The sequence below is a fragment of the Lineus longissimus genome, chromosome 7, assembly GCF_910592395.1.
Source record: "Lineus longissimus chromosome 7, tnLinLong1.2, whole genome shotgun sequence".
Classification (NCBI taxonomy): domain Eukaryota; kingdom Metazoa; phylum Nemertea; class Pilidiophora; order Heteronemertea; family Lineidae; genus Lineus; species Lineus longissimus.
The window spans coordinates 16656148-16681086 of record NC_088314.1 but is presented as its reverse complement, the minus strand read 5'-3'; the positions used below and the strand labels follow the sequence as shown (position 1 = coordinate 16681086).

The 24939-nt window shown below is 41.6% G+C and overlaps 1 protein-coding gene across 1 annotated transcript; it reads right to left on the bottom strand.

Moving 5' to 3' along the window:
• Window positions 1-1016: 1016 nt before the first annotated feature.
• LOC135490738 (ataxin-7-like protein 1) lies at window positions 1017-24925 on the bottom strand. The gene is made up of 11 exons (XM_064776163.1): window positions 24774-24925; window positions 24515-24589; window positions 17853-17957; window positions 12641-13486; window positions 12015-12097; window positions 11007-11317; window positions 10308-10455; window positions 9543-9661; window positions 8138-9092; window positions 7386-7599; window positions 1017-7066 (listed from the first exon to the last, which is right to left on the bottom strand). The coding sequence occupies exons 1-11, from the start codon at window positions 24859-24861 to the stop codon at window positions 6705-6707; spliced, it is 3306 nt and encodes a 1101-aa protein (XP_064632233.1). The 5' UTR covers window positions 24862-24925; the 3' UTR covers window positions 1017-6704.
• Window positions 24926-24939: the final 14 nt, after the last annotated feature.

Here is a 24939-nt window from a genome sequence, read left to right as displayed (position 1 = left end):
AAAAATTACTACAAAGGCTTAATGATGTCCAGTACTCCAGGAAATATTGAAAGCAGATATTTTTGGCGAAATTTGCAATCTGGGATTATATCTGGTCTGAAGACACTTGAGCAGCTTGTCAAACGTAATCATTATTAAAGGCCAACTCCATTCATTCAAAAATTTGAATTTGAAATTCTGATTCTGATTCAAAGCAATGTTTGTGGCAAATTCTCGCGCCAACTTTCAGAGTTGCGGATTTCTTGGGCCTACAAAAGGAGTATAGCAAACATTTTTACACTTTACGTCAGCAGAAAAGTGAATAAGGGACACTCCGAATGAGCTATGAAGTAACCACGTTTATTATGGCTTTCCTATGGCAGTAGGTCAACAACACCAAAGAGAACATACTAAATTTGGCATAGGGTGCTTTCCTACCGATCAGACGTGCACTTTAGCACCAAATGCAGAGCGCCACTCAAACAAATATCTTCCCAAATCTCGTGCATGCACCGAGTGCCGACATGTACCACTCCCAATCATGAATACAGCATTGCTAAAGCTGCTAATTGGCTTGGTAAGCAACCCCCGTTTGACAATCCTGCAGAAAATCCAGGGAAGCTGGACGCTGCTGCAACGTAGTCAAGGCGAGTATCCCAAACATTGTAAACACAATACCATTCGTTGTAGTTCCTATTTAGTTTTGATAAGCAACCCCTGAATGGCTTGGTAGTAAAAGTGACATCTTATTACTAGCGTTTCAATAGGATTTGTGGGGTTGCAACGAAATGCTTCCGCATTCAGATCCAGGGTGCTATAAGCTTCATTTAAACTTCACTCACAACTTCGAATCAATTCATGAAGAGTATCGATTTGAACTTCAATGCAAATGTGCAATTTGGTGACAACACTGGCATTTCTTTTTCGCTCAATTCAAAAAACTTTTCCAAAGAGGTTATTCAAATGTTAAAATCAGCTACAAACCTTCCTCATCAACAGCAGAATACATCACACAAATATTGTAGTATTATATTGAGGAGAACTATTTTTGCCAATTCACCCTGCCACCTGCGCGAAATCGTCACAATCACCGTGTGGTGGTTATGTTAATTGATTTTTGAATATGGCAACGTCGAACAGTTTTAGAGGGAGTATGTCCACCTCGTTCCCAGGTACCCCAAATCTTGTCCCCAGTAGCCCCTCTTATATCAGAATGTCAGCGACTTTTGCATCTTAACCCTTCAATCATTGAGCAAACTGCAACCAACTGCAACAAACTGCAACAAACAAATATTCTAAACATGTCCAATGGAATTAGTGTTCCATTCATTAAACAAATCAACTAATTAACATGTACCTTCTGATAATTAATGCATCAAGATCTCCAAGAGGCAAATGCCTTATTGCGACTCGTATTAACCCTCGAGAACAAGCCAACTAGACTCCAAAAGCATGCATAGCACTAGCAATAAATTAAGCACGGTGGCATCCCTAATCGTTAAATACTATTCCACATAGCAATGCACTGCAATTACCTAATTAATAGGTAAAATTTAATTAATTAGTTAATTAAGTCAGTCAATTAAATTATCAATATTCATCAAGAATACAACTCTCTCGTACATACAATAACTAATTTGACGTGTTTCAGATTAACCCTTGACCTCCAAAAAATTTATCAGCTCTTAATTATTTTGTCACAAGCAAGGGCCAGAATTTATCTGCAAATAATTCAGCCTGACAATGGATTTAAAATTTTACACGCCTATGACAGCGACTTTCCTCACTTGACACTGATCATCACCAGGCATGTTATTCCAGGGTCTGTCCGCCCAGACCTAGAGCTCCATTTCAGCTGAATACAGTGTTGATAGTGCAATGTAGGAGGAAACCCGAGACACCCGTGGAAACCTACGCTTGCAGAGAGAGTTGCCCTCTCTATCACTATCACATAAATACTGCACCGGCCAGGAGTCCAGCCAACGACTCACAGGAGTCATGCGCTGAAGTAAATTCCAAACATTGGTCTTTACCAGTGTGCCACTAGGCCACCATTTCCAGGCAACACCTGTGAATGCTCAGCAGGCACTTGGACCCAGAACTCAAGGATCATAGAATCGGAATGTGCCAAAGTTAAAACTAGGGCTAGTCCATTCTTTGATTTAAACATGAGGTGAAAGATCTTGAATCGATTTACGACATGAATTGGCCAAGAGAGGAATTTCCTTTGCCAAACAGTTTTTAATATACTAGGTTGAAAAAAGATTAAAAATTACGAAGGCAATTTTGCCTTTGTGCATTTCCATTTGGCAGGTTTCAAAATGCAAAATACCAGGCCCAAGAAATCCTTTTGCCTTGGTCGCAAAATCCTTAAGCGCATGTCCTGTCATGTGGTGAAGGGTCCTTAGAACATAAGTGCCATGATCACATTAGTCAACTTGTGAAAGCCACTGGATTGGGTAAAATTAGCAAGTAAATTTTAGCCCCTGCTCGTAACAAAATATCTCATGAAAACCACTGAACCTGTTATTTTTAGACTTATTTAGTTTTTTTGAAAACGTTATGAAAATGTAAATGAAAAATGTTATCCCCCAAAATGCAGAATCACATGTTTTGGCAAGGATTTTATTTCACATTTTTGTCAAAATGTATCTTTACACAGTTTATATTTTCATATTAGCGTGTCGAATATTCAAAACCAGAACATCCTGGGAAAATAACATACCAAAAATAAGTGATTTTACAGTGCAAGTCACCCTTCAACTGTCAAATTAATTATTTCATTTCATGTCATCATAAATTATCATTACATTCAGTTGAAAAACAGAATGGTAACTTAAAATGTAATTATCACAATCAAGGGGAAAATATCATACATGTAATCTTGTTTGCAGTGTCGAGATATTGTTCATTTCATTTCACTCTCATTTCAATAACGGCTGTATAAATTTTAGAAGACCTACATGTACATGTCCCTGAAATAAACCTTTACACCAATTATGTAGCTTTCAACTATTCATACTATATTCTGACCTCTCCCCTCCCAAAGAAGGCCAACATAGGCCGAATAAGACTACCATGCCATCACCTTTTAACCGATTATAGCAGGCTTTCTCTGCACTATGTGTCGTAGAGACTGTGAGAAAGGGGTTAAAATATATACAATTTTTGAGTAAAAGTGTTTCCTACCATGTTATGGCATATTTTCGAGAGAGGTCAGGGTCATACTCATAGAGATGTCTTGAATGGATTCAAGCTATACGACTTCATGTAAAGATTCAATTGAGATAAGCCTTTAAAAATCATACAAAAATCATTGAAATAGGAGCGAAATGAAAAATTTCTCAACATCGTCAACAAAACTATAGGCATTGGGTGAACTTGGTACCTGAAGGCACGGATTGGCTTTCAGTGTGCAGTCAATAGCACCAGATGGGTGTATCCATTTCCGTGAAACAAACTGGATTTCAACTCATTCACGAGGCAGCTCTGAGAATATCTTTTTGGCAATTGGGTCAATATGCATGCAGGAATACTAGTTTGTGGAAAATGTTTTGATTTTGACACCATACGCCATTGTTTCTTCCAAACAATCACTGTTCGTTTTAAGTCACCAGAGGCACTCTCGTGTATTTTAGGAGTTGCTTGCACAGTCATCACTCGGGCCTAACCAGGCCCATGAAATAGCGACTAGAGGAGAGTTCAAAGCAACGACACTGATTTGAAAGTCGGGCAGCAGAACCAGGATACTTTGTACAGAACCAAGAAGCCACTGTTGAAAGGTGGAAGTCTCTCCATCAAAAGCTTTGGGGAACAGAGGCAGATTTGCGTCATACTGACTTGTTCTTGAAGACCAACAATGTAAAGTTTGACTAGTTCAACGCAAGAAGAAGGAAGGTAGAAGTGAAATATATGCTTCCGTGTTTAGTGTTGGTTTCAGAACAAAAACCACTTCTTGTGCATTACCCCAGGGTGGTCACTCTCGATTACAAGTGTGGAGCATCCCTTAACCTGGAATCCTTAAATCTCCCACAGGTGAAGCCATCTTCAACCCCCACCCCTTTTGCTGGCATGCGTAATTATTCAAACTCTCTTCTACTAGTATTAGTCGCCAATACACAACCCCTTTCCTTGTGTTTCCAAAACTCGGGAAATATGACTAGACTGTGGTGTCTGAGAAATAGAGAAAATATGTGTGGCCTGTGGCAGGGGCGAGTTTCTTATGAAGCAAGCCCTGGGGCTTGTCATGTGCCTTGACAAAGAAGAACATGACTTACTTTCACAAGCCATGCATTTCTGTCAGTAAAAACACCCCTTATCACACATTTTCTTGGTACAAGGATGGTCTACACAAATCGTCGAGAGTGACCCTTACCCTTTGGTCTGTCATCAGATGGCTATCTATGTCAATGACTCTTAAATTGCCACCGAAAACCTTTCATAATTTACGACTTACCAAGGAAGAAAGCAATGATAATACTGTAAAAACTTTGGTAAGGCTTGATCAAAACTTTACCCAACATAGAGACAAAGGTATTCAGAGTAGGAATAAGCCTTCAAAAGGCAACCCAACAGCCTAAAGGGGCAATTCTTTCAATGTTTGGAAACAACATAGGGTCTCTTGTCATGAAGCAATTTAAATATGACGGGGCATGTCCGAATAACTAACAGAAAAGTTCTCATGGAAACTTGACCACAAAATTACCCACCACAAATTTTGATTACCTTACATACATGTAGGGCCCCATGAAAACCACTTTAAAAAATATATTCAACATTTTCTGATTTTGCAAATTTCACAAATAAATGCAATATGTTCTAAAAGACACCTCAAAATCTGCAAATACAAATTTCATAAATAAAGATATTGAAAATATCAGTGAATTTTGAATTGGTAAATTTCATGCCTGTTTTCCTATTTGAGGTTTTTTCTGGGACCCTACCACAGAAATTACGCGTGCACACCCATCGAAATGCAGATTGTCGCCAAAAGTTAATAAATAAGCCATTTTGATGTGATCCGTTATGTAGATTATCAGTAGATCAGAGCTCTTCTATACAGCATGTCACAAAAAACTGTCGCCTGGAAAATGTGAGTTACGAATTACCAGGTTCTCAGGAAAAGATTGGGTGTTGGTCACTATAGCCATGCACCTTAATCATGTGTATGCTGTACTGGGCCTCTAGATTTAACCCTCTCACTGTCAAAGTTGTCTCCGATATTTACGAATATCTTCGGCACCGCTAAAGATAAAAAGATGGGAGAGGTATCAAAGTGTACATGTAGCTTGTAACTTGAGATATACGAACATATGCCCCCAAAGGAGACTTACTACCCAGTTTGGTTTGACGGGTCAAGTATACAAATCTGTCATACACATCACCAATTGATTATGCCAGAGGCTGGTTATGCAAGTTTGATCTAAGCAAGGGTACTCAATTATCATGGATGCTGTAACACGTATCCCAAGTGACAATTTTTCATGACATACTGTTGATTCCAAACTAAAAGCCACCACACATGAAGGTGGGACCCAACTAGGGGCCATGGAATCTGAAAATGAACTTATTTTTGATGCTTTTCTGCCATTTGGGAGTATTCAAGCCAATCAGATTCTTCCCAACCAATTCCAAGCACTACCCAAGAACTTATTTCAATAAATACAATAATTACACATCCAGGCATTAGTTGCCATCCAGCCACAGTGGAACTATTGGCCGTTTTGAAATGCGGACTCAACAGGTATTGTTCATACGCTTTTGATTTGACGAGGAATAAAACCTGATGATTGGCATTTCCGACAGCTTTCATATTAGTGTTCAGAATAAAGCAATTCCTATTCCTCCCCGATCACTGTATCACAAAGTTTATCACATTTGTGCTTTTGTAGGAATTCGAAACAGAACATGGAAAGTCAGGATCATTCGTTCCAATAATCGTGAGTCACAACGCATTGCATATCAGTACTTAACCGCATCACGTCCCAAGAACCGCATTTGTTGTGATGAGCAAGAGAGGTCAATAATATCAGACATGAGCCGCGTCTCGAGCGACAGAACTGCCAGCAAATCCGCTAAGGACTTAACCGCAATCTGCCACCTGATGAATCCGTCTTACGAAAATTTGAATGGAAAACTGTAAATAGAACAAATTAACCTAAATTTCCGACCGGCAAGAACATGTCACATGTTTTCCAAATACATTTCACTTGTTTTCCATGCACATATCCCTCATTTTTCCAAGGATGTTTCACTTGGTTTTCCAAGGATGTTTCACCTGTTTTCCAAGGACGTTTCACTTGATTTTCCAAGGACGTTTCACTTGGTTTTCCAAGGACGTTTCACCTGGTTTTCCAAGGACGTTTCACTTGGTTTTCCAAGGACGTTTCACTTGGTTTTCCAAGGACGTTTCACTTGGTTTTCCAAGGCTGTTTCACTTGGTTTTCCAAGGACGTTTCACTTGTTTTCCAAGGATGTTTCACTCGTTTTCCAAGGACGTTTCACTTGTTTTCCAAGGATGTTTCACTCGTTTTCCAAGGACGTTTCACTTGTTTTCCAAGGATGTTTCCCTCGTTTTCAAAGGTCGTTTCATGTATTTTCCAAGAACATTTCACTCGATTTCACAAACACGGTTAACTACTGAGGGAAAGTTTCCGGCATGACCTAAAATTCTCCAAGACACACTCAGCCCAACACAGAATAGCTTAGCGCTAGTTAGCCATATGCTAGGATATCATATCCGAAGGCTCTGTTTTAATACACTGCTGCAATTCTCTCCGAGTCCGTTCGTCACTTTGTAACGTCTGCTGTGTCATGACGATATTTCCCGCCGTTAGGAGCGGCACTTGCGTAGCTGATTTTGATGCTCGGCTCGAAGAGTTGGATTTTACGAGCGGATTAGTCTGTGAAACGAGCATTTGATTAGCATATCTCTGCTGTTGTAAGCTGGCTGCAGTCACTAATCGTCCTGGATGCGACACATTTAACGTACCACTTAAGTGACCAGTTTGTGCTTTGGCTGAGTTAGCACTAGTTTTGTTGAACATGGGGTTGTGACGTCCGGCATTTTGACCTCCATGGTTTTTTCCTACAAAAGAAACAAGGTGTGAATTTCAAGATCAAATAAAACTAAATTTTACGATCACCTGCCACTAAGGTTAGGCACCGATAGGGTATAATGGCCCAGTGACTCCTTTTTTGACCAGAGGTAGTCCACGCAAGCTACACATGTTTCTCACTTGGTGGGTTCTTTTACTTGCCCTGGCACAGAACCTCAGCCACGAATTTCAGTTCCTTGAAAGCCACCTTGGTTCATCCAAAAATCATACAACTCGGGTTCTTCCTGGGATCATGGGGCTATGAAGCTCCTCATAAGTCAGGCCTAAAATCTAGCTATGTGCTTTTACCTGTGATTTTTAATTGTCCCGTATGATTCGGCGATCCCTGTCCAGGGTTTGTTCGTGACGGACTGGGGATGCTTCGGTTGGCAGGATTGACAGCTATAGTGACTGGTACGTGGTTAGCACCCGTTGGTAGACCCTTGACGCTCACAGCAGACGGCGTGGAAACAATGCCGTTTGGTAGTGGCGAGGTGGTAGAGACTTGTGGACTTACTGAGCCCTGAAATAGTCATAGTTCAGACAATAAAATTATGAAAACAATGGAAATAAACACAGCAGACGACGTGGAAACAATACCACTTGGTAATGGCAAGATGGAGGAGACTTGTGGTCTTGCTGAAATGGTCATATTCAAGACAAAGAAAAAAAATTTGCGGCCATTGTGGTTGATATTAGAGATAAATGATTTCTATCATTTCTGATGCCTTCCAGCTGTTTTTGAAAATATCGACCTCTCTAAGCAGGACACCTCCCCAATAAGGACAGAACTTGTCAGTTCCAAGGGTGTCCTTAATAGACAGGTTGTATTAGCAACTTTAATCATTACGGCAGTAGGCGAAAAATAAGCCAGTAAAATCATTTAACCACCTTTTTCCAAGATGCCTGGCATGAGAGATGGGAGTTGGGGAGGAAAGGGAATCTCAGCAATCTACCTAGCCCTTATAAACTGAGAAAACTTGCATTGTCAGTCGACCGGTTTGAACAAAACTTGACCTTGAACTTTTGACCTTGAACTATTGACCTTAAACTATACTTACTGATCTATATAAAGGACTCGGCGTCGTGGAAGGACTGGGGTGTGATGGCGGTGACATAGCAGTAATGTTGGCAGCGGAATTGCTATTGGCTAGTGTTGTTAGCGGAGCCTGCGTGGCTATTAACGTTCCAGGCTGCGTCGTACTCTCCATAATGAATGTCCCACTAGGTAATCCGAAGATATTATTAGCTGCCCTTATGTCGTTTAAATTCTGAAGTTTATTCCCACTTTTTAATTTGGTGCTATTCGTCTTCATTTTGACCTTTGCACCTTGATTAACTTGTTTATCAATCACACTACTGTTCTGTATGTGAATGCTGTTCTGCAGCTGCGTGATATCCGCGAGACTAGCGCTGCTTATGTTAATGAGCTGCCCGTTGGCGATCGTCGCGTCGATACCGGTCACCACTAATCCCGTCACATCCTTGAGCACATCGTTTTTCGTGAGAATGCAGTTTTTATTCGCAGCCTGCAACGCTGCGTTGATACTACCGACAGTCCCCAGGTTGATCCCGCTTGGAATGGAAATAGATATCGGGGCGGCAACATGGGAACTTAGAGTATTCGTCGCACCGGAATAAGTAGTTTCTCCGCCAGAAACACTAGAAACACTGTTTGTGGGTTCCTGCGAGGAAACACTACGTTTCCGCTTTGCACTAGTAAATGGCACTTTTGGACCAGCAGCTTGAACGGGACTTTTCCCACCCGCGGGATTGTCCCGCGGTTTTATTGTTCGATTCATTGGCATTGTCGTTTGAGTAGGAGTACACGGTGGCGACACCAATTTCGTCGGCGAAGACTGTTTTGGTTTGTTGACAGCGTTAGGATTAGGTGTGCCACCTGGTGGTGGCCCGCCGAAACTAGAAGTCACGTCAAAGAAATCAAAATCGTATGGGTCCTTCGATTCCACTGGCATATGAAGTTCCTGAGGTAGTCGTGATTCTACGCACAATTTTCTGAAAAATAAACAGCACGTCATTTGATACTAAATGAATTGGCAAATCATGGGAGGTCGCAACTTGGCATTGAATTGGCACAATGTGTTCGAACAACGCCACTACCGTTTTGACCTTATCTGTTACTGGTTTGTCAACTGATCTCATGGACTATTCTCAGGCCATCTTTGAAAGGCGAAGAATAACTCTCTTTCTTACTGGTTATGCATGGTGATACATTTACCGCCCAATTATCGCGGGAACTTATTTTTGCGATTTTTGCAAATAACCTTGATAAGCGAAAATGAAAATTGCGAAAAAATATTTTTGATTGGGACGACTAAAAGAATATTCATAATCTGCCATTAGTGCCAAAACAAAAATTCTGAATATTTTATTTTCCTTCGAAATGTTTGCCAATCACAAAAATAATGAGGAAATGTTTGCCGCTTTACAGAATTCCTAACTTACTTATGAGGTGGTGGGTGTAAATGTCTTTCCACAGCATGGCTAAACGCTGCCCGAAATAAGTCCTGCTTCCTATTGAATGTGTAACAACTCCCGCTGAGGCGGCCACCGTATGAACACATCTGAAAAACAAAAGATGTAATGAATGAGGGAGCTTTTCGACACTCCTGCCTGGGGGTGTGAGCTGAGGCCTAGTTTGTATGGCTTTATGGGTGCAGGGTTACCCCAATCGAAGTGCAGAATCTATTCGAGTTGCCAAACTCTGCAAGTATTTGTTGGCACCAGAACGATTCAATGGAGCTACCCAGCTGAGTAACCCATGATGCCATGAGAGTTGAACTCAGGTTGATCGAAAAGGGGAGGACTTGTGTGTCAAGAAAACAATTAGATTTAACCGGGATTAGTGGCCCAGCATGTACTTTTCATGAGAATATCTATTCAGCCCTAAAATTACAGTGGAACCTCCCTTCAAGGCTACCTCTATTATCAGGACACCCTTTATTAAAAGGACAATGGTTTTGGTACATACTTTTTCCATCCAAATTGACCTGAGTAATCAGAAAACGTTTACCTGGTGTAGCCATTCTCATGAATAGAACATGCTAGGCCACTTGTACCAGACAGCACCAGTCAGTCCAACAGGTGTCGTTATAAGAGAAGTTATATATCAACTATTTCTCTCATAGAAAGCCAGCATAATTTTCAAAATAATTTTTCTTGTCTCTTAGAAAGCCAGCATAATTTTCTGCATCTCGTATCGCTACTTACTGCAGCTGGCCTTGGATGATACGTTACATAAGGACACTCGTACGGGAAGTCGTCGTCTTCACCCTCGCTAGATAGGTGGCTGGACAACTCAGGGGGCGGTGTGGGTTCCTTTTGAAGAATAGGCTGAGCCGGAGGGGAAAATGCAGGCCTGAAAAAGATTTCAAAGTTATGTTGGAGAAAAAAGTTCCTGAGATAGTAATCCCTCTCCACTCCATTTCCCAAGAAAAAAACAACTGCTCGAAAAAGAAAGACATCAAAGTTATTTTGGTGAAAACAGTTTCTAAGACAGTAATCCCTCTATAATCTATAACAGTGAACAGCCCATGCGGCCGGAGCTTATCCCGATTTCCATAGCATTAAGTGACTAGGAGTATTACACCTGGATAGGATGCTGGTCTATCGCAGGTTAAAGGCCAACGCCTTTCGTTAATAATTTCGAATTTGTAATTGAATTAAAAAAATTCCAATTGCAGAAATATGTACTAAATATAAATTTCAACATTGCCGTTGTGTAAACTGCTGATATACAAATACTATGAATACCATATTTAAACAAATTTGTATTCATAACAACTGTACCACGCCATTGTGTATTAGTGAATTTCTATTTAACTGGACCACAAGTAATTACAAACGGTGTACACGGCGGCCTGGTACCCATTTTATATCACTCACAGTCACAATCCGACTTCAACCTACCTTTGTAATGAGTTGGGTATCCTATTGGTCGGTTTGGCAAGTTTGAGAGGAGATAACGGTGTGGGCGCCATGAGTGCTTGTGCTAGTGCCTTCTGCGAACTCGCCCCGTTCAATGCGGGAGCACTCCGCGATTCCACGGGCTTTGGCAGTTCCTCGACGACCAGACCGCCCGGCGCTGCCTTCTTGTTTGCCTGTGCCGCCAAAGCTTTACGCTTCACTAGCGCTTCTTTAGCTGCTCGATGTTCCCTGAGGAGATCGTCGAATGATTTACTGCGGCCAACCACGGCGCGCCGTAACGATAATGCGTGCGTCTGAAGAAGAAATGAGTAGACTGAAACATTTTTTAACACTGGATTTTTAAATTACAATGGAACCTCTGTTAGCGGACACCTCTCTATTAAGGACAACTTCTCTATTAAGGACACTAGTTTTGGTCCCAAATTGGTTGTTTCCATTCAATTTGACCTCTCAAATCAGGACACCTCTCTATTAAGGACAGCACTTGTCAGTCCCGAGGGTGTCCTTAATAGAGAGGTTCTACTGTCTGTATTGAAGACGAGTTCGCCATTGTACAAGTACTTTAAACCCTTTTGCTACCCTTGACCAGCACAGCGGAACATAAAATGACATCCTACAGCACCACTGACCTGCAGAGCGGTATGCACTTTTTACTTTCCACTCTATTTACGCTAAGGCACAGTGCTGCCATCTTGGAACGATGCTTGTGACAAAGGGCAAGAGCCCTGCCTATCGTCTGCTACATGCTTAGACACTGCGGCTTGCATGGAGTGTGGATGGGAAGCTAAAATTTGACGGGTCCAGCGGGGTCCTTTGGATATCTTAGTGACTAAAATGTCCGTTACTGAGGGGGATTAACGTTGTTGCCCCACAATCCGTCTGCCATCTATTGACGTCATTGCTCAATCTTATATCTGCGAACGATCACTGTCACATTTTTGCAATGCTTCAAAACTTTCAGTAAAAGTCCGCTATCACTCGATCACTTACCTTACATGTGAGGGAACGAGTACATTGACGACTTATATCTTGTATCCAGGCACCACAATGTTTGTCAGCATCAAATTCACGATCTGAAATTGAAATCAACAATAAATTGATTCCACAAGGGAACCGATTTCACGCAATACATGTCATCTATTTGCCCGTTTCAATGTATCTATCTTAGAACCGACAAGATAAAAGAATCTCATATCGCTAGCAATTCTAGATTTGAGTTTAGACATTTTTTTAATTCAGGGAGAAACGAGTGTCAAAAATCTCATTCACAAAGTATAAGTGATTATGATAGGGGGAAATTTTCACAAGGGTTTTTTTGCTCTGTATGACATGAGACTTGGCAAAGTGCTCAACTTATGATACTATGTAAATTTCCTGGTTTAAAGAAGTTCAGGACCAGGATAAACACGCACAATTTCTTGTCAAGCTACAATTTGCCCACCAGCACTATAATCGTCACTACACGATCAGAGTAAAGACCTCATATTTTAGTTGGTTTCTCTGCTATAGGCCTCATATTTTAGTCAGCTATCTCCTATGGACCTTTTATTTCAGCCGATTAATCACCCCAGACTGGGTTATGGGAACGAATTTTTCCCAACTCAAGATTTACCCACCTTTACACAATAACAACTTCCTTTCCTTCGGCGGTTTCTCTTTTGGCAGTCTTCTTGATGGCTGAGTCGCCACACGCACTGGAGGAGAGGCAACATTCACCGGAACCAGTTTCGGTGGCAGACTAACTGGCGACGGCACACAGGCAGATACAGCTGGAGGTGGTGTTGGAGTTGGCGGCGGAATCGAGACCAGTGGCAGCGGCGTTGGAGCAAATAGGGGCGTCGGGGTACGGGGAGCGGGCGAGTGAATTGGGGCCGCTGGCGACGCCAATGGGTGCAGACTTGGTGGAGATACCGAAGCAGGACTTGGGGTGCGATTACTACTCGTTGTTGATGTTATCGTCGTCAGTGCGAATGTTGTAATGCTGGTTGTCATGACAGTCGTCGTAGGACATAGCGATGGCATTGACGTCGACGCGCCGACATTTGGCGGTGTGACACCATGCGTACTATTACTCGTAGTCGACGATACATGCTTTCGTTTTAAGTCAGGCGGCGCCTTTTCAGGCGGTAATGACACTCGACCCTTTTTCATCGCCAACGGGGAAGGTATTCGTTCCACTTTGACAACGGGCATTGAGTGGTTCCTTTTGATCTTGTGCATGTCTTTTGAGCTCAACGAATTGATTTCTGCCGAACTCATCTTGGTGAATGGTGCCATGGGTTTTGTCAGTTTGGGCGACGCCCTCGGTGATGGTCGTGGTGAGGATGGCGTACTAGGCTGTGATGACCGTGCAATTGTTGACGTTGTAGCCGGTGACGATGACGATGAGGTTTTGCTGGCAATGGTGGAGGGAGAGACTGCTGTTGGTGACTTTTTGGTCGGGATGTTACCATGTCTTTGTTCTGTAAAGAGAAATATAGAACACAATTATAGCAAATCCTGTTTCTACCAGTTTTTGTCAATTTATGTGTTAGCCATTCTAATTTAGTGCGAAATAAAGAATACTGGACACATCTATGCAGTTACTGTCTGAGAACTTCTTCAGAGCAAGGAAACAAAACACAAACGTTTATTGAGATGGCCACAATTCTGGAGGGTCAATATATTTTAGTCCCTCTCACGATTTGTCAGCACTGCATGCTAAAGAATCCTAATGAAATGGTCCATGGACCATGTCTGCAACTCAAACTCAATTTTCGAAGTAAACCACTGCGTATGAGAACCTCTTTTTTTCTTTCTTGTAATAACTGTTCCCCTGCTGCCCAGCCAAAAACTTTTTGTCTATGTTTGGTAGTGTCAAGCCCTTGAAAAGGGATGTCTTTTACCAAGAGAACGGACCATACAGCCCCAGGACTTTTTAACTCTAAATTGCACATCAAATTTTTTTTTAAATATTTTAAATTCCCATCTACCATCCAATTATTTCACATGGCCTAAATTCCCAACAATGTAAAACCACTACCTAGTCATCATGATGATGAACTTCATGATTCAGACATCCAGAATCTGGCTAATCACCCATGTAATCGACAGGTGAGAACACTCAAATCTGCCAAGTCCTAGCGGAATACTTTTTAAGCTACCTTGTGAATTCAAAACCAAGTACTACACACACTGTAGACGATAACCCATAGTCCCTTTTTTCAGTTTCACCTGAGCGAAAACAAAAATAAAGCTAACACAAAGATTAAAGATAAAAGGTGAGTTATTGGCATGGGCTGACTGGGCACAGAACTACCTTTTAAATGATATATCACCCTTGTCAGTCTCTTCAGAATTGATTGAGGTATCGACTTCAGAATGCATCATTTGTTCAGGTATTTTTCAATAAAAAACTCATCCGTTCTGAAGATAAGTTTAAGTCACCCAATAAGTAACCCGTTAATAACATCACCTCATCTGATGCTTTTCATTTTCAGAACACATCGTTTGTTCAAGTTATTGTTTTGAGAAAAACCCATCAAAAGATTAGTTACTCAATGAGAAACACCCCACCTTCTGTTTTACTAAACTAAACAGCCTCCAGGCGGCTTTAAAGCAACCCAGCAAGTTCGTACGACTTCTACAATCATTTTTTGGAAAATAAAGAAATTGAGGAAAAAGTTGTTTTCTCTCACTTTTTCCCATTTTTTCACCTAAGCTGGTCATACATACTCTCGCATATCTATTAAAGACCGCTTCATTAATCGCGAAAAAATTGACACGTATACATGAAGCTGGAACATGACGCCACTTGGTGTCCCCAACTCATTGTCATATCTAACTTGAACATTTTTTTTAAATAGTGTTGACTGACCAAAACCTCGAATGCAAGGTCTGAGGCTCTGCCCTCATTTATTACAATGGTTTTTAATGGGGATGGGCCAATAAGTCAGGTATTATTCTTTTATCAATGACATGGGCCAATGGAGTCGCATGTGTTATAATCACGCTCTGATCTTGGCTGACATTGACAGTGAAACAGAATCAACATCACTGGTTACAGTAGGCCCATCTTCTAATAAAAGAGACCCAGCCTATCACTTAGATTGACAGTCAAGATCAGCATCATTGGCTGACAGAACAATACAAAAACTCGACAGTCCCTCCTCCATCGTTAAGATCGTAATGAATGGAAACGGAGCCTCAGACCCCGTATTCGAAGTTTTAGAGTATATATACAACATTACACGATATAAATACACAAGAAGATCATAAACAAAACAACGGAAACCACTTTTAAACTACACCACGAAACCCATCTTTTTTGCTCATTTCTCCAACCTGCACAAACCTGACAACCTACTGATTTACTCAACTGAACATCGCAGTTTTTGCAAATTCCTCGTGGAAGCGCTGAAACCTATTAGGAGCGACACCGACTGCCTTTCCGTAAGTGTTATTGATTATTTCAATGATAATGCATTGTGTACATTAGCAATTTATATTTAACAGTGTTTATGAATATCAGGAATAAACGACAGTGAATTTCCTCATGAATTCATATAATGTAGGCGGTACATATTAAATGCGCTATCCGTTTCAAATTGATAATGTGGTCAGCTGCGCTAATTAATAATTTACCCATCCCATTACTGTCAGTTGGTGATGAGCCTTCTCTTTGTAATGTTACCAAAGCACCCACACAAACAAGGAATTTACAACGCTGCAACCAGCAACAATAGTCGCGACTTTTTGTGACAAAAATCTCCCGTCTGGGGGTATAACCGGTAATCAATCGGTTTGATATTTATTGCAGGTTGCTGCCATCACTGATTATTGTCGCAGGTGCTGACTACCACAAACAAACATTTTTTGGTTGCATGCCCCAACACAGGTGATAGCAGAAACTTAAATAGCATGTTGTAAGTGTACAAAGTTCAGACACTCGTCAGTCCTTATATTTCAGCCAAAGTCGCAAGTGACATGACGTTTTCCTGCTGACAATCACCGCATTTGAAAAACATTTTGTCATTTAAAGGGAAAACTGGGGCATGAGATATGTTGGTTTTCATACAAAAATGGCTTCCAGCTGGACCATGACTTCTCCAACCAGGATAACTGAAAACTCCAACCAGGATAACTGAAAACTCAACAAACTGCATTACACAATGAGATGCAACTGTAGGCCTGCCTGAAATTCACAACCCATGTCCAAAACTGCCTAGCAATAGTGACGAAATCCTCATCAGAGATCAGCATATATAGTGTGATATCACATGTGGTGATCCATGGTGGCGAGCAGAGGTACTATCTCCATGGCCAGGTAAAATCCCAAGCCCAAGTTATCCCTTTAAAGATAAAACAAGGATGCATCACTATCATTTATTGCGAATGTGACAATAATGAAATTCCCTTCTTCCTATTGTATACAAGTCACTGTCAAAGGTATTCGCCCACATAAAGGTAAACTAGTTCTAAATTTCAATGATGTGCCAATTGCACTAAGAAATGCATCCTTGTCTTGAGCATCATATTCCTGCACTCACAATAGCAGATTTAGAAATCCTAGAAAACATGAGTAATCCCGCCAAGATGACTGAGAATATTGATATTCTGATGTGTTAATTGCTTTGCAGATGTCACTACTATCCAAGCAGCCTACATGATTGTGTGAGACAGAAGCAGAATGAATCACAGCAGTGAAATAAGTCATGCTGCATTGGGGGAGCCATTTTTCATTTGGGCGATGCATTTTCCATTTTAAAGCAGGCACTGCGCCCAACTGTTTCTAAATTTCTCAACAATATATTTTTTCATCAGTAGCATAGTAGCCAATACATTTTGTGAAATCAGCCTCTGGCCAGATTTTATTCAGTGACCAATCGCATTTGTGTTTCAATAGGCTCACCACTTTAAGCAGGGTCTCTGATGAAGTTATTCAATCTGTACATTTTAAGCAAACATCTTGGCCTTCATGACACCGAGGCTTGACCTGCCTCAGTTTTGATTCGGATGTTAACCACCTGCGATGAAACCTTTCGCTGTGTGTGCAATGCAAGCTACTCATGTTTTACTTGGTGTGGTCTTTAGCTCGCAGTGGGATTGACACCAATGTAGGAATCCTTGGTTTAACACCTCATTCGAAGACATTGAAGAGCCGGGAATTTCCGTTCTCTAAAAGCCACGCCGCTTCATCCCAAAGTACAATCATGGGTCCTCCCCCGAGTCAAACTTGGGCCCTCTTGTCTGACGGCCATCAGTGTTAACCACAACGCTACAAGACCCCTTGTACAGCAGTCAAAATGAAATCTTATGTAACCTCCAAGTCACATATCTATGAACATGAAATCATATCGCAAGTTTGCAATGTTGCAGACTAGAGAAAGAAGAGGGTGATGATGTGACAAGCCAGATGAGCGCAAACTAAGCTACTATGGGATTCGTCTATAAAGTACAGAGGCCCTGCCATGACGTCACTTTGAAAATCCATGTTGGACGTCATGCCAGGTCCTAGACCGACCAGCCCAAAGACCACAAAAAAAGCTACTATGGCCTGGGATTTTTCTACACAGGCCATGACGTCATTTGGAAATCTATTTTGGACGTCAAGCCAAGTCCTTGACCATTTTGATGTCATTTACAAATGGCGACACCTATGGATAACGTCTGGATCAGCGCCGCCGCACATAACTTCATGTACTACCAATACCATCTCTGCAGCGATTATCAAGTCCGCCACGTGGGTCAACAATGCAAAACTTCACGCCCTAAATTGAGTCTTATGTGATGGCATCATCTGGATAGCCTTTATACAGAACAGCTGCATCACCAAATGTCCCATCTTACCTAAATGTGTCTCCAACGCCTGTGGTTTGACCACCTGTCCACATCTATCACACACCACCAGGTAGAATTCGTCTTGAGATGGGCAAAGCCCAAATAAGTACATGTCTGAAGCAAAGAGTAAACAAGTTATGGCAAAGCCCAAATAAGTACATGTCTGAAGTGAAGAGTAAATAAGTCACGGTCACCGCAAAGATTAGATATTTTCTACCTGGAATGTAAAGAGCAAGATTTAAAAAATTTCTACCTAGAATGTGAAGACATGGCCTGCAAATAGTTAGTAAATTGTATTTGGACCGATTGTTCAATATATACTGCATTGATAAAAATCAAATCGTCTCCTCCATTGTAAAAGCAGTCATGAGGACACACAACCTCAGAAGATGAACGTCTCAAAACAATCTATCCATAAGGACACTGTTAAAAGACAACCCATCCAAGGATACAATCAGAAAAAAATGGCCAGGGCCATTGTGCTCACCTCATGTGGAGGAAAGATGGATAAAGGGCATGGTATTGTGTCATGTAGTGTTAGGTTTGATGTCGGTCCAAGCAATTACAATTTCCCCAAAATGGCCAATTTACAGTACATTCGACCTCTGTGACCTTGAAAAGTAGGTCAAATCAAAGAAGACCCGGGTGACACATTGAATGGTTGTTAGAATTAGATGTACCTATGATATAAAATTGGTGCCAATCAGGCAAGTCATTACTAGGAATAATGGCATTTTGAAGAATTTAGGATTTGGCCCCCTCCCTGGAGGCCAAACGGCAAATCAGATCGCACCAAACTTCGGTACCTAATATCACCTGACCAAGGGGTACATGTGTACTTAATTTGTGATCAATAGTCATTGCAGTTAAGAAACGTGCCAAAGTTACGGCCTGACGGCGAATTTACGCCATTTGACCTCTGTGACCTTGACAAGAAGGTCAAATTAAAAACCTGTGTGACATATACTGTATGGTGGTGAGATGTACCCATGATATCAAATTGGTGGCAATCGGGCAAGAAGTTAAGGAATAATCACATTTTTAAGGTTTTTGGATTTTGCCCCCTGGTGGTCAAGTGGTGAATCATATTGGACCAAACTTCGGTCCCTGAGATCACCTGACTAAGGGGTAAATGTGTACCAAATTTGGTATCAATAGTCATTGCAGTTTAGAAACGTGCCACCATTACATCCTAACGGCCAATTTACACTATTTCACCTCTGTGACCTTGAAAAGGAGGTCAAATCAAAAACCCGGAGGATATATGATGCACCTTTGCTAGAAGTACCTACCATATTTTTTTCAAAATTTCCCGACTACTATTAAGGGAGATATAACATATTTTCACTTTTAACGTTTGGCCCCCTGGTGGCCAAACCATGAAACGAATCGGACCGAAACTTGGTCTCCAAGGTGTCATTACATAAGGGTACATGTGTACCAAGTTTCAACTCAATAGCTCTAACAGTTACGAAACGTGCCCTGCTAACGGACGACGGACGACGACGACGACGACGACGACGACGACGACGACGACGACGACGACGACGACGACGACGACGGACGACGGACGCCACGGTATGGGATAAGCTCACCTCTGCTAAGAGGTGAGCTAAAAACAGCTAAATTCAAAGACACCATCCATCTCAAAAGACTTCTATTTGGGGAACTTCCATTTTTGCGGAAAAGCGCCACCAAACGTCTATTTGAGTAATACACAAAAATCAGAAAACACGACAATATATGTTTATTTGACATACGAGCGCCACCAAACGTCTATTTGAGTGTATAGCTGCGCTTACACCACGAAATATTGGTGGACCAATTGCACTTACACCACCACATTGCCGCGACAAATTGGTTCGGCAATCCATTGCCGATACAAATTGCAGAGCGAATTTGTCCCACCAAGCTTGATGGTCCAAATTCGCCCGGCTTGTTAAAAGCTCGGCTTTGTCGTGGTGTAAGCACAAATGGATCGGCAATTAGCTAGTTAGATGGTTCGGCTCCAGACGGCGCTTTCGAAATGGCGCTTTCTGCCTAGGCTTTCTGCGTTCTGCTTATTGTTTGCGCGCCATCTGTAGCCGGATTTTATAACTAGCTACAGCGCTGGTGTAAGCGCTTGGTGGATTTTCGATGGTGCGGCATTGGTTCCCGAACCAAGATTGGTGGTCCATTTTCAGGTGGTGTAAGTGCGGTTTATGTCTATTTGAAAAGCGCCACCAAACGTCTATTTGAGTTATACACAAAAATCAGAAAACACGACAATATATGTTTATTTGAGATACGAGCGCCACCAAACAGCTATTTGAGTGTATGTCTATTTGAAAAGCGCCACCAAACGTCTATTCGAGTCATAACACGACATAAAATGTCTATTTGAGACAACCTCTATTTATGCGGAAATAACCGCCCATATCTATCCAAGGACACAATCCATCTCAAATGACAACCTATCCAAGGACATGATCCATCTCAAAGACAATCTATCCAAGGACACAGTCCATCTCAAAAGACAACCTATCCAAGGACGCAATCTATCTCAAAGACAACCTATCCAAGGACACAATCAATCTCAAAAGACAACCTATCCAAGGACACAATCAATCTCAAAAGACAACCTATCCAAGGAAGCAATCCATCTCAAAGACAATATATCCAAGGACATGATCCATCTCAAAAGACAACCTATCCAAGGACATAATCAATCTCAAAAGACAACCTATCCAAGGACGCAATCCATCTCAAAGACAACCTATCCAAGGACACAATCAATCTCAAAAGACAATCTATCCAAGGACATGACCATCTCAAAAGACAACCGATCAAAGGACGCAATCCATCTCAAAGACAACCTATCCAAGGACACAATCCATCTCAAAAGACAACCTATCCAAGGACGCAATCCATCTCAAAGACAATATATCCAAGGACGCAATCTTTCTCAAAAGACAATCTATCCAAGGACACAATCAATTTCAAAAGACAACCTATCCAAGGACATGACCATCTCAAAAGACAACCGATCAAAGGACGCAATCCATCTCAAAGACAACCTATCAAAGGACGCAATCCATCTCAAAGACAACCTATCCAAGGACATGATCCATCTCAAAGACAATCTATCCAAGGACATGATCCATCTCAAAGACAATCTATCCAAGGACATAATCAATTTCAAAAGACAACCTATCCAAGGACATGATCCATCTCAAAGACAATCTATCCAAGGACATGATCCATCTCAAAGACAACCTATCCAAAGACACATTCAATCTCAAAAGACAACCTATCCAAGGACGCAATCCATCTCAAAGACAACCTATCCAAGGACACGATCAATCTCAAAAGACAACCTATCCAAGGACACAATCAATCTCAAAAGACAACCTATCCAAGGACACAATCAATCTCAAAAGACAACCTATCCAAGGACACAATCAATCTCAAAAGACAATCTATCCAAGGACATGACCCATCTCAAAAGACAACCGATTCAAGGACGCAATCCATCTCAAAGACAACCTATCCAAGGACACAATCAATCTCAAAAGACAACCTACCCAAGGACGCAATCCATCTCAAAGACAACCTATCCAAGGACGCAATCTATCTCAAAGACAACTGATCCAAGGCGCAATCCGTCTCAAAGACAATCTATCCAAGGACACAGTTCATCTCAAAAGACAACCTATCCAAGGACACAATCAACCTCAAAAGACAACCTATCCAAGGACGCAATCCATCTCAAAGGCAACCTATCCAAGGACATGATCCGTCTCAAAGACAATCTATCCAAGGACACAGTTCATCTCAAAAGACAACCTATCCAAGGACACAATCAATTTCAAAAGACAACCTATCCAAGGACATGATCCATCTCAAAGACAATCTATCCAAGGACGCAATCTATCTCAAAGACAACTGATCCAAGGACATGATCCATCTCAAAGACAACCTATCCAAGGACACAATCAATCTCAAAAGACAACCTATCCAAGGACGCAATCCATCTCAAAGACAACCTATCCAAGGACACAATCAATCTCAAAAGACAACCTATCCAAGGACACAATCAATCTCAAAAGACAACCTATCCAAGGACACAATCAATCTCAAAAGACAACCTATCCAAGGACACAATCAATCTCAAAAGACAATCTATCCAAGGACATGACCCATCTCAAAAGACAACCGATTCAAGGACGCAATCCATCTCAAAGACAACCTATCCAAGGACACAATCAATCTCAAAAGACAACCTATCCAAGGACGCAATCCATCTCAAAGACAACCTATCCAAGGACGCAATCTATCTCAAAGACAACTGATCCAAGGCGCAATCCATCTCAAAGACAATCTATCCAAGGACACAATCAATCTCAAAAGACATCCTATCCAAGGACACAATCCATCTCAAAAGACATCTTATCTAAGGACACAGTCCATCTCAAAAGACATCCTATCCAAGGACACAGTCCATCTCAAAAGACATCCTATCCAAGGACACAGTCCACCTCAAAAGACATCCTATCCAAGGACACAGTCCATCTCAAAAGACATCCTATCCAAGGACACAGTCCTTCTCGATGAAAATCGAAGACACTTTCATCTCAGAAAACAATCTATCCACAGCGCGATCAACTCCACACAAACTCTTGGAGGACACTTTCATCTCAAAAGACAATCCATCCATGGTTCCATCATCTCAAGACAAAGTTTTCAAAGATACTTCCACCATCCATTCATGGCTCGTTAATCAAAAGGCAAACTCTTCGAAGACGCTTTCAACTGAAAGACCATCCACCCAGGACTCAATCATCTGATGAAAAACTGTTTGAAGACACTTCCATCTCAAAAGACAATCCATCCATCCATGGTTAATCATCTGAAAAAGACAAACTCCTCAAAAACACCTTTAGCTCATCAGACAATCTGCCAATGTCTCAATCATCTGAAGAGACTAACGAATTCCTCGAAAACTCATCTCTGAAGACAATCTATCTCTGGCATTGTCATCCGGTTAGACAAAACTCCTAAAACACTTTCATCTCAAAAGATATTCCATCCATGGAATGATCATATGAATAGACAATTCCTCAAAGACTCATCTCGAATCACAACTTATCTGTGGAATTCCATGGTAATGACTCATGCATCCATTTGGGCCCGTTTCATTCATTTTCTTTTTGATACCAACCGAGGTCTGGAAAAATCACGCCGTATTGTACTGAGCTGCCTACTTTATATGTATTTTTATCAGTAGGGCTCACTTTGTTGCTACTTTTGACATCCATTTTACCGACAGACCTTCATTCTTCAGACCCCTGTGATTGAAATATACTGGAGATGGTTGCCTTATGACAGTCACCGAGTCCGATATCAGTGTTCATTACAGGGACCCAGTAGAATACCAATGCCAGACAGCAGTGCAGACACCAGTGCCCATCCTATAGGACTGTCCCCTGCACTAGGATTTACGACAGAAATTCTGGCCTACAGACACTGGTCTTGAGGAAATATTGTGGGGAACACAGCAGGACCTCGGAACGACAGGACGCTTCATCTCCGCCCCAGTACTGCAGTTATAGTTCAGGCAGGTTGAGCAGAAGAAGGCAGTGTTCATTATCACGCTGGACCTAAACAGCATCTTTCAACAACTTGCAGACATGAACTGAAACATACAAACTCTGAATGAATTCAACAGCAACTGAATATGGGAACCCAACTGCAGACGAACCAACAACTGTCCACAGAGCAAAAGAAGTAAACATAATTTCTAGGACGTATTGTAACAACGGACCAAGATAGCGTTCAACAGCCTACAGAGAGGGGTGCCAGGTGTAGGGCATTTTCTATGAAGTCAGACATGGGAGAACGCCTCGAAATTAGCCACCCAGGTCAAATCATCGTGGCAATGAAACTTGGCGGTCCGCCTGGGGCCACCCTGGAATTAATGTATCTCAGACTCGGTGAAGTTCAACGGGACAATGCAACTCGTTATCAAATGCTTTAGGGAAGTTTGATTCTTATATGGTAATACACCTTCCTAAATGACAACGTTGGAAACCTTCAAATCACAACTACACAAGTCATAGTTGATAATAAAGGACAATCATTTTGGAAGTCACAATCCAACCAACAGTCATGATTCATGACAATCCATGGATGCCAAGATTTTCAACAGGACCACACCAGCAGACCTAAAATTTATAAGAATATTGATAAATTACAGTCAATGGTAGAAAATCTTTACAACAAGAGCGATGATTACTAAATATGTAATACCCGGTACAATGCCAAGACATTACCAATACCCTTGCAAAGATTAAACAACAGAGTTCACCAGTCGAACAACACTCAGTGTCAGCGGCGGTTTCTCAGACTTAAGTCTGGCATGTTGCTGTCTTCACTTCACTCGCAAATTTACTCAACAGAAATAAGTGCATAATCCTTCGTTCTTTTCATATGGTGATCTTAAAACCACCATCCTTTTCAAACAGGGGAAACGTCACGCAAATCTCTTGACATGATGCCAACCTGCAGTGTGTCACAGGGAGTGTTCAAGGTTTACTTTCATTTTTCATTTTTTGCGGGCCAGGCCAGGGCATGTCAGTTCAAAACAAATACCGTTCTTGCAAATGTCAATGTATTTTGACTGCAATACGCACCTTCTTTACGAAGCTTCATGCTGTCACTAGCACTGTCACTTTTTACGGGCACATCAGACACCAAGGGCTTCTCTTCTGCAGATAAACAAAACAGAATGCGATATGAACCTGACAATCAACTGACTTTGATTTATGCAGCATGTCCGAACGGCGAAGGTGCACCTGTGAGACACCCGTATTCGAACAAGGAAATTAGGCATTTGTTGGCAGCGATGACCGCTAATATTTTTCATATTACTTGAGAAACTATTCAACTAACCATTTCTAGGATTACTTTCTATCAATTCTTCCCAGACAGTCCATGGTTTGTCTGCAAATAGCGACTGACTGTCACCCAGCGTCGCCATTTTGCATTTCTTGTTGGTGCTTTTTGCCTCGTCGGAGATTCCCGAAAGTGACGTCAAAAGTCGGGAATTTCCGTGAAG

Excerpts from the sequence above, each read along its gene's own strand:
- LOC135490738 (XM_064776163.1), bottom strand. The coding sequence starts at position 24,861 with ATGGCGACGCTGGGTGACAGTCAGTCGCTATTTGCAGACAAACCATGG. Across the intron at positions 17,958-24,514 it reads CATGAAGCTTCGTAAAGAAG|ACATGTACTTATTTGGGCTT; the intron begins GTGCGTATTGCA and ends TCTTTGCTTCAG. Across the intron at positions 7,600-8,137 it reads CGAGTCCTTTATATAGATCA|GGCTCAGTAAGTCCACAAGT; the intron begins GTAAGTATAGTT and ends TGACTATTTCAG.